Source organism: Protomyctophum parallelum (assembly GCF_964188405.1).
Source record: "Protomyctophum parallelum genome assembly, chromosome: 14".
NCBI lineage: Eukaryota > Metazoa > Chordata > Actinopteri > Myctophiformes > Myctophidae > Protomyctophum > Protomyctophum parallelum.
In genome coordinates, this window is record NC_139709.1 from 18,299,854 (window position 1) to 18,310,034 (window position 10,181).

At 49.9% G+C, this 10,181-nt stretch overlaps 1 protein-coding gene across 4 annotated transcripts in view; it reads left to right on the top strand.

The window, feature by feature from the left end:
• The window catches only part of mpz (myelin protein zero), a 25,068-nt gene extending 15,511 nt beyond the window's left edge, over positions 1-9,557 (top strand). The window contains exons 6-7 of one of the 4 annotated variants that reach the window (XM_083781409.1): positions 4,369-4,451; positions 4,668-9,557. In XM_083781409.1, coding sequence (XP_083637535.1) covers positions 4,369-4,413 — 45 coding nt within the window. In that variant the 3' untranslated portion in view covers positions 4,414-4,451; positions 4,668-9,557. Of the gene's footprint in view, positions 1-4,368 lie in introns of all 4 variants that reach the window. The other 3 variants (XM_083781408.1, XM_083781407.1, XM_083781410.1) reach the window with 3 other exon arrangements.
• The last annotated feature ends 624 nt before the right edge of the window (positions 9,558-10,181 follow it).

Consider the following 10,181-nt stretch of genomic DNA (forward strand, 5'->3'; position numbering starts at 1 on the left):
CCAAACTCGCAAAGCCACAGCCCCACCCCCCTACCCCCCCCACAAAAAAGAGAGAGAGGACACTCTGAAACGTTTGACAGCTTTGGCATTTACAGTTAGACTCGCCCTGCTAGTCACAGCGAGGGGCAGACACTCCATAAGCCACTCTTTTATGAGTCCCCTCAGTCTGTATTCTAGCCAGTGGTGGAAAGAGTACTCACGTTTTTTACTTAAGTAAAAGTATCAATACAAATGCAATACCTCAAATGTGTACTCAAGTGCAGTACTTAAGTAAGTGCACTTGTAGTTCCCTACCTCCGTGCTCTAGAGCCACGCCACAGACAGCCCTGTGGGAGGAGCCAAGCCACAGACAGCCCTGTGGGAGGAGCCACGCCACAGACAGCCCTGTGGGAGGAGCCACGCCACAGACAGCCCTGTGGGAGGAGCCATGCCACAGACAGCCCTGTGGGAGGAGCCACGCCACAGACAGCCCTGTGGGAGGAGCCACGCCACAGACAGCCCTGTGGGAGGAGCCACGCCTCAGACAGCCCTGTGGGAGGAGCCACACCACAGACAGCCCTGTGGGAGGAGCCACGCCACAGACAGCCCCTGTGGGAGGAGCCACACCACAGACAGCCCTGTGGGAGGAGCCACGCCACAGACAGCCCTGTGGGAGGAGCCACGCCACAGACAGCCCTGTGGGAGGTGCTCAGCGCGCTACATAAAGCGCTTGTTTGATCAACTCACTCTTATTGGGCATCAACGGCGAGGCTGCTGACATGACACTATTCTGTATCAACCGCACCATCTCACTGTGCTGGGCTGGCACTGCAAATGACAGAGGACGAGAGAGAGAGAGAGATTTACATCGAGAATAAAAGAGGGTGGGAGGGCAAGAGAGAGAGTGTGAAGAGAGAGATAGAGACTGAGTTACTCCCCATTAGGCGGAGTTGTGGAAGGGGAGTTTGCCCTGCAGTCTCACAAAGGCAGGATCATAGACACACACACACGCGCACGACACACACACCACACACACACACACAAGCACACGCACGCACGCGCACCACGCACACCACACACACAGTTGGAATGATAATTGAGTGCACTCTGTATCGATCTGAGCTCTCTCTCACACACACACCCCACCCATTCTTCTCTCCATTCCCCTGCGTGGCTCTCCTCCCTTCACTGCCCATCCTCCCTCCCTCTCTCTTCTCCCTCCCTCTCTCTCTCTCCCTCTCTCTCTCTCTCTCCTCCCTCCCTCCCTCCCTCCCTCCCTCCCTCTCTCTCTCTCTTCTCTCTCTCTCTCTCTCTCTCTCTCCCTCTCTCTCTCTCTCTCTCTCTCTCATCTCTCTCTCATCATCCCTCCCTCCCTCTCTCTCCTCTCCTCTCTCTCTCTCTCTCTCTCTCTCCCTCTCTCCCTCTCTCTCTCTCTACTCATTCACATTCCTTTTATCCGGTCCCGTCTCCCTCTCTTCAGTTCCCCCTCCCCTCACCTCAACCCCACCACCTCCCTCTGTCTCCTCCCATCTCTTAGTCCCTTTGACTTTCCAGCTGACCATGAGAAGCGTCTATTCGCCTTTTCTCTTCCCACGTTCCTTTTCTTTTGCCCCCCATCTCTCTCTCTCTCTCTCTCTACTCTCTCTCTCTCTCTCTCTCTCTCTCTCTCTCCTGTCTCTCATCTCTCCTCTCTCTCTCTCTCTCTCTCTCTCTCTCTCTCTCTCTCTGCAGGTTATTTTGCGTTCCTGATCAGGTTTGATTCCGGACAGCAAATCATTAGCTCTCACACTTCTACCTCTGAATCTCCATCTTCTCTCTCTCTCCTCCCCCTCTCGCGCTCTCCCTCCCCCCCCCCACCCCCCCCCCCCCTTCTTCACCTGCCAATTCAGTATATCTGCCCACCTGCCTGACTCCATCTGGAGAGAAAGAGACACAGAGAGAGAGATGGTGGGGGGGGAGGGGTGGATAGATAGATAGACGGACGGACGGAGGCAGAGAGAGAGAGAGAGAGGAAGTAGCACTATTAGTATGCGGCGAGGCACTCTCACCCACTTAGCTGAACCCCACCTCACTCCAACATCCCTGTCCATCACTGTCACGTGGAAACCTCATATACATCCAAAAAAAAACACTTACTTTTGAGGGAATGGGGAAAAACAGAACCTGTGTTTTCCGATGGATCCATTGTAGTTATTATTTTATTTTTTCATCGGTTCTTTGTACCCCACCACAACATACTTTCAACATCTTTCAAAAGCAGCAAAAGAGCACCTACAAGCTCACAATGTGCCGTATGGCAAGTTGGCGACACGTTGCGAGCTTGTAGATCAGCAATTATTTGCGTGACACTGTCATATGACAAAGTAGGGCACCCATTTACTGTATCACACATGATACTGTAAACACATGATTGGAAATTATGGAAATACAAGGTTTCTGCCTGACACTGACATCTGACATGCAGCCTCTCTCTCTCTCTCTCCTTCCTCCGTCCTCTCCTGTGTGTGTGTGTGTGTGTGTGTGTGTGTGTGTGTGTGTGTGTGTGTGTGTGTGTGTGTGTGTGTGTGTGTGTGTGTGTGTGTGTGTGTGTGTGTGTGTGTGTGTGTGTGTGTGTGTGTGTGTGTGTGTGTGACTTACACTTGGTTTGAGCCCCGCTGCAATGTGCTGTGTGACACATTGTGAGCTTGGGGAGCTGCTAAGGTCTGTGTGGTGGTAAAAGTGGTGTTTTTACTTAAGTGAAAGTATCAATACTGCAATGCAGAAATACCTGTTACTAGTAGTAAAAGTCCTGAATCCAAAAAGTACAAAAGTATTGGCATGTAGATCGAATATGGCCGAAATGTATAATAGGCCTGAAGTGGTTAATGTACGAGTATGTTTTGTAATTATAATCAAAATCCACAAAGTAACTTGTAACTAAAGTGTTCAAATAATTTTAGTGGAGTAAAAGTACAACATTTTGTCTCTTGAGATGTAGTGGAGTAGAAGTAAAAGTATTGAACATTATTGGAGTAAAGTAAAAGTACCTCAATATTGCCCTCAAGCACAATGAGTAAAATGTAATTAGTTACTTTCCATCACTGGTCTGCGCAGCACGGCTCTCAAACCGAGTATAAGCCATGAGGTCTCTCACTGTGGGCAGAGTTGAGGAAACGCCAGGTGTATTAATAGCTACAGTATGCACAATCTGCAGCAGGTAATGTAGGATGCACTGATGCAGTGGGATTGGATCAGGGGGGAGGGGTACAGGCCAGGGGGGTCGAGGGGGGTTGTACGTTTTCCACGCTCCCCCCGCGGCGGACTGCACCTTAGGCGGCGACCCCCATGGTGAGCTCTGCCGGTTGATGGCAGACTCCCTGCCGTCGCTCTATGGCGGAGAGAAGCCGAGAACCAAGCGCACCACGGAAGAAAGACACATTTCTCTTCCCCACACACAGCCTGCCGACTTCCCATAGGGCAATTAGAGGCTGGTTTTATCGGCTACATAACCGGCCTCAGGTGTGCCTTTTCATGCCTTTCTCCAACCGCTCTGAATGTCTGGATAGAAACATCCCCATGTGTGCCTCTGAACCCACCCATCCAACCACAGCCCCACCCCACCCCATCCCCCAGAACCCCCCCCCCCCCCCCCCCCAAACACATGCACACACACACACACTTCCTCGTTCCACCCATCTGCTTCGCTCTTATCTCCATCTCGATCTGGTCTCTTCTCTGTGTTGTTGGAGAATTGTCGCACTAAATTGAAGCCACGGTCTCCCTACTTTAGGTCCCTTTTATCTGCCATACCGTCCTCTCTCTCATGTAGACTCATCACACTGACTCCCCCGGCGCTGCCTGCCTGCCTGCCCTTTATCTTTTCATACGTAGAATCGTAGATATCCTGAAAGGGAGCTTTCTTTATAAAAAGGGAACGCGCTGTTCTTCCATTGTCTAAGACAGTGGCTCCTCCACAGTAATGTTCACGCTTACAGAATAATAGGAGTCTAATGTACTAGTTAGTTTCTCAATGCCGGGGGGTCCGGTTGACCCACCTAGGGGTCCACACGCCTGACCGTTATGGTGTCTGTATAGCTCTGAGTGTACAGACACCGTAGGATTTTATTGTGTGTGTGTGTGTGTGTGTGTGTGTGTGTGTGTGTGTGTGTGTGTGTGTGTGTGTGTGTGTGTGTGTGTGTGTGTGTGTGTGTGTGTGTGTGTGTGTGTGTGTGTGTGTGTGTGTGTGTGTGTGTGTGTGTGTGCACTGTATTTTTACCGTAGCATATGTACTACATGCTCATGATGATGATGTTGTCTCTCAGTTGTGTCACAGGTGATTGGATGCTGCCTGCCACACCGTGTCCAATCCTAACGCACGGTTACCTGTTTTGTCCCTCCTCCCTCTTACAGCTCTGGACTCCACCCCCCCTCAGTCTGTCCCTGAAAAACCCTTAAACGTGTGTCTCCTCTGTCCCTGTTCTGTTCTGTCTGTCTCTCTGTCTCCTCCTCACAACGTGTCTCTCTGTCCCTGTTCTGTTCTGTCTGTCTCTCTGTCTCCTCCTCACAACGTGTCTCTCTGTCCCTGTTCTGTTCTGTCTGTCTCTCTGTCTCCTCCTCACAACGTGTCTCTCTGTCCCTGTCTTTCTGTCTGTCTGTCTCTGTCTCCTCCTCACAACGTGTCTCTCTGTCCCTGTCTTTCTGTCTGTCTGTCTCTGTCTCCTCCTCACAACGTCCGTCCTCCTATAACCCGTCTCTGTCTCTCTCTCTCTCATCATCCCGTCACACACACCACCTCCAACCTGGGGTCATCACCGCCATGCTGGCCTGTGGTGGACATTTTTGTCAAAATTCCATTTTTGACACAAAATGACAATTTAATATTACCGGAAACTCATAAAGAGCCTGTAACTCTTACAGGTCCATTTGGTTCCATTTGTACACTCTCAGAGTTCAGGGGATCCTTGCAAATAAAGCATTTGAGAACCACTGGTACTAGTTGGACTCCTAATATGCCGTCATCGTAAATAAGTGTCATCATACATATATTCAGATGAAAACCTGGAGACTTGACATTCAGTAATTTGGTCTTATGATCAAAATAAGAACATTATAATGGTGTGTAAAAATAGAAATCTAAGATTTGCCACGGACAAGGCCAAGTCTTTGGACATATTGATGACCCATGCAGGCTCCACCCCCTCCTCGCTAACCCCGCCCGTCTCTCACTCTCCCGCCTCACGCCTCCTTTCCTCCTGAAGTGACTCCTCTCCTCCCCTTGTTCTCCACCGCCCCACCCTCTCCCCTCTCTCCTCTCTCTCTCTCCTCCCCACACAGGGCGCCACGCCCTCCACCGCCGCCGCCGAAGCCAAGGCCAAGGCCGCGGCGACCACCTCCTCTTCCTCCTCGTCGGAGAAGAAGAAGCAGCAGGAGTCGCGCAAGGATAAGAAATAGGATACGGGGGCGGGCTGGAGGGGGCTGGGGGCGCTCGCCAGCCGCCTCCTCCAGCCCTTGTCGGTGGCCCTGCCGAGGCGGGGTGAGCCGAAGGGGGGCAAGCCGCAGACCACCCTGACCGTAGCCCAAAAGACCCAGAGAGCGGCGGGGGGGGAGGGGGGGGAGGAGGGCCGCGTGCTGATGACCATCGAGCTGGAGCTCACCCGCAAGAACGGCGAGGAGGCGGGGCAGGCGCGGGCCGCGCGGCGGGAGGACAAGGGGCCGGCGTCACTGCAGTCACTCGCCGGTCTCCTCTCGCGGCTCACCGACCGGTTGGCCCTCAAAAAGTAAACGGGGCAAGACGGAGAGGAGCGAGGGAGGAGGAGGGAGAAGGGGAGGGGGGGGTGTGGTCGAGGATAAGCGGGAGATATGACGGGGTCAAAGAGGTGGAAGTGATGTCAACGGAGAGAGAAACCTATCCTCTCGGGTAGATGAGTCAAATCATATCTCCTCCCGGCCTTCACATGGCGCCATGCAGGGTTCACAGACACGACGCAGTGAAGACTCCCCCACGACCCACCCACCCAACGACCTCTCGTCAGGTCAACGGACACCCTTTGAAGTGTAAAAAGTCCTCCCGCCGCCGCCATGGGTTTTGATAACGAAATCTTTCTAAGCGCGGTTCAGTTCAGGGCGTCTTCTCTTCACCTCACATTGGGTTCACTTTCCTCGGCGTCGTCCTCAGCATCCAGAGAGACTGAGAACCTCTCCCCCCAAACGGCCGCTACGCCTCACCACTCCCCCGGCGGCGAGGGGACAAGCCAATTTTCTCTCTCGGAAGATGACACGTCAAACTGTTAACTTTTCTCTCCCTCAACACTGATCACACCGTGCCTTCCTCTCCTCTCCTCTCCTCTCCCCGATCTCACCCTCCCCATCCATGTTCCCACCTCTTCCACTGTGAATTCTGCCTCTAGCCCCCCCACCCCTTCCTTCTGCCTGTAGCCTCTTCTCGTTAATTCAAATTATAGAAGTGATTTATATGCTAACTGCTCTATCCCTTGTTTTCTCTTCCTGCTCTCTCTTCCCCCTCCTCTTCCTCCTCTACACTTCCCTCTACCTCCTCTCTCTTCTCTCTATCTTTCTTTCTTTCTCCTTATAGATAAAGGTCTGACTTCTTCATGACTGCCTCCACTCCTCTAGCCTGCTCCCTTCCTTTCCGCCCAGCCTGATGCGGCCCCCATTATTTCCCATTATCTCTACTCTTTCAAGACAGTGCTGGCACTAAGAATAGTCCTGCTATATCAATAGCTACACTGCATAATGATTTGATAGCGGCCATGCGGGAGACCCTACTGTATATGTATCGATTGGTGTGCAATGTACAAACAAAATATGGATATATTAATGACACGTCTGGTCAGTCGAGGGCAGCTCCGTTTGAGTGTGTGGCGGTGGGGTGCCTCGAAACGAGTCCCCCCCCCCCCCAACCCCCACCTCCGCTCACGCGACAAATCCTCCGCCCCTTAATGTTTATGACTCAATCACATCCATTCTGAGAGGTGCTCAGAGTGCATTCTGGGAGGGAGGGAGGGAGGGAGAGCAGAGTGGTGATAGAGTCGGAGAGAAATATGATTCCGGCTCTCAGCCGGCGTTGGATGGAGGGTGAAGCCCCCGCACCCCGGGGTGATTCAATCCTCTCACATTTAAGCTAATGGAGGTTGTCGCCCGACGCCCTGCCTGCCTGCGTAACTCCCTGCCCAGGCCGAAGGGGTCTATTTCTGGACCCCCGTTATAAGAGTGTACAGGCTTTCCTGTAACAGCTGCACCTTTTTTAAAGGGAAAACTAAATGAAAAAGAGACAGAGAGACAGAGAGAGAGAGAGAAGGAAAGAGAGGAGAGGGACCGGGGTGGAGGTCTCCCACTATGTGCTATTTGACCATGAGCTGGTGAGAGACTGCGTGTGACTGACAGCGGGGAATGACGTCACACTCGGTGGATGGGTCACAGCGGTCACTGTCTCAGCACTCCGACAAAAGGCTTTACCAGGAGGCGGCAGCACGGCCCGCCAAGTTATTTTAGGTCCAGTTAATCCGCTCGCATGTATCTAGCTCTCCCCTACACCCCACACACCCCCGCCAGCCTATCTCCAATGGCTCCTCTCTAATTATTTTAGCACAGTTAGTTATATAAGATCTCTTTCGGCCTCAGCCATTTTTCTATAGGCCTATTTCTTTTCCTTTTCCCCTGCGTTTCTTTGCTTCTTTATTTATTTCCTGTCTGTTTCTCTCTATATTTCGCGGCCATCTGTCCTCCTATCTCACTCTGTCTCCTGCTCTACTCATTCAATTTTCTCTTTCTTTAAATTCTCCCCGTTTCCTTTATCGCTCTCTTTCTCTCTTCCCTGTCGTGCGGTAGCTCTGTATTCTCCCTCAATGTATGCACCGTCGTATGACGGAAATAGCAGATCTACAAGGTGACGGCGCGTTGCGGACGCGACCCGTTGTGAACTTGTGGATTGGCTATTTTTTTGCCCCTGGGACACACCGCCATACCACAGTGTATAAACGAGGCTTTATTCCCCCTCCATACCGTACTATACACAATCCACTTCACTCTTAAGCCTCTCCTTATCAGACTTGCAGGCCCACGGCTCAAAGCTCTGCTGTCCTTTCCACTCCATTCCTCCACGTCCCTCCTCTCAAACCCGGTGATGGACATCTTTCTCTCTCGCGCCGTCTCTCCCTTTCTCTCTTTCTCTCTCTCCCTCTTCCACCTCCACTCCCTCCCTCCCTCTACCATCTACAAGCGTCCTCTCTCGTCCTCCAAACTTTCGCCTCCACCGGAGGAAAAAAAAACGCCTTCTGCCAACTTCCCTGGCTGTCTGCCCTCCCATCATCAGCACCACCACAATGCTCTCCTCTGCCCCCCACTGGCGAGGGCAGGAAAATGAACTTGGGGCAGCAAAACCCGTCTTTTATTCTTTCCTCCGTTGAAGACGCCAAACAAGAATGGTTTAATCCAGCTATAGCTGTCTTGATGGTCGTACATTTACGACATGTGTTCTGTGCATGTTTGTTCTGTGTGTCCAGTAAGACTGAGATATGATGATATTTATAAAAGGAATTAAACTGTATATGTCATACTTTTAAGTAAAAACCCAAATAATGTTTTCCTAGAGATGTTCCTTTTTACATACATGTTTGCAAGACAACAACGTGGCAAACACGTTGAGTAAAAACGCAGGGGAGAAATACATGTGTATACTATGGAATATCCATGTTATATGATTTTATTTCTGACCTTGTGTTATGGAGGGCTCTGTGTGGCTGTTTCATTGTACATTTAAAATGAGAAATCGCTTCTTGGTTTTTTTATTGTTGTTATTATTTCGGCAGTCGGTGACATGGCAGTGATAGAGAGAGAAGATGATGGCGGGATAAGGGGACGAGACTCGTAATGTGGCCTGCATGGGGAGGGTGAAACGGGGGGGAACACACGGGTGCTGTGCTGCAGGAAACTGGCGATGGCAGACGAGACTTATCTAGTGACTAGTGTGTTTAAAGCCTGGACAAAGCTCCATATGTATCACCACAGATATGGCTCTTCTGTTCTCCCCTCCCTAGAGCTTTCCTTTTGTAAGACGCTACTGTCACAACCCCGAGGCCATAGACGGATTGCGATCGACGTGCTCGATACGGCGCGTGGTTCTGCATTAACAGTTTATTGTTTCCCCTTTAAAGTCAGCTATACTTGGGCATGGAGGTGAACTCTGGGGGGAATAAACACTATTCCACTATAGCCATGCACTGTTTAACTATCCAAGTCAAATGGATTGGTTATAATGTTCTCTTCTTTTCACTCTCTCTCTCTCTCTCTCTCTCTCTCTCTCTATCTATATATATATTCAAAGGCCACACAGATACCTGACATAAAACAAACTGCCTTTAAATATCTTTAAAACTCTGTTTTTGTTTGTATGCTTTTGTGTACTGTATTAGTTATAGTTGCACAGTAACATTACTTTCTTATAAATGACTGGAGATTCTTACTCTTTTTTTATATATGTTTTATTTGAATGCTTATGTTAATTAAAGCACACTAATGAGACCTGTCGGTTCTATATAATTTGTTGTAAAGAGAACGTAAATAAAAATAAATTAAAGCCCTATACGTGCAAATGTTGTCGACACAATACAAGGGTGATTGAATATCTATATTCGCTTTCCGTTGGCTTGAGTAAATGGTTGAGATTGTGCAAACATGAATAAATGTGTCGGCTTAATGTCTGTTGACAAGATTAACATTATAGTCTACTTCCAATGAAGGGAGAGCCTAGCTCCCAAATTTAGATAATATTATGTATCATTTGAACATCAGGAGTGTGAATTGATTAATTCCATCAAAGTGAAACTTCTCATCACTGGCACTGCCAAAGCTAATGAATATATCATCCACTTAAGCCCTAGCATAGCGAAAATAGCCGACCAACCCAAGGGATATTATTTATATATTTATTTTGCTATAATGACATGCCAAACATATGAACGCTCAGGTTGAAAGTGATAAAGGTATTTGTAGGTAAAATAGCAACATTATAGACTATGTAGTCAACTGTCAATTTGAACTACTGAACAACTGTTTCCTTGGTCTCGGGTGGATCGAGGGCACTGTTGTGGAAAAGGGAATTGTCAGAAGTCATTGCTCGCTGAGCAACACTGACTGGTTGAACAGACACGCCGCCATTACCCCTGCATAACTAATCTGTTAGGAGGAAGAACTCATTATGATGA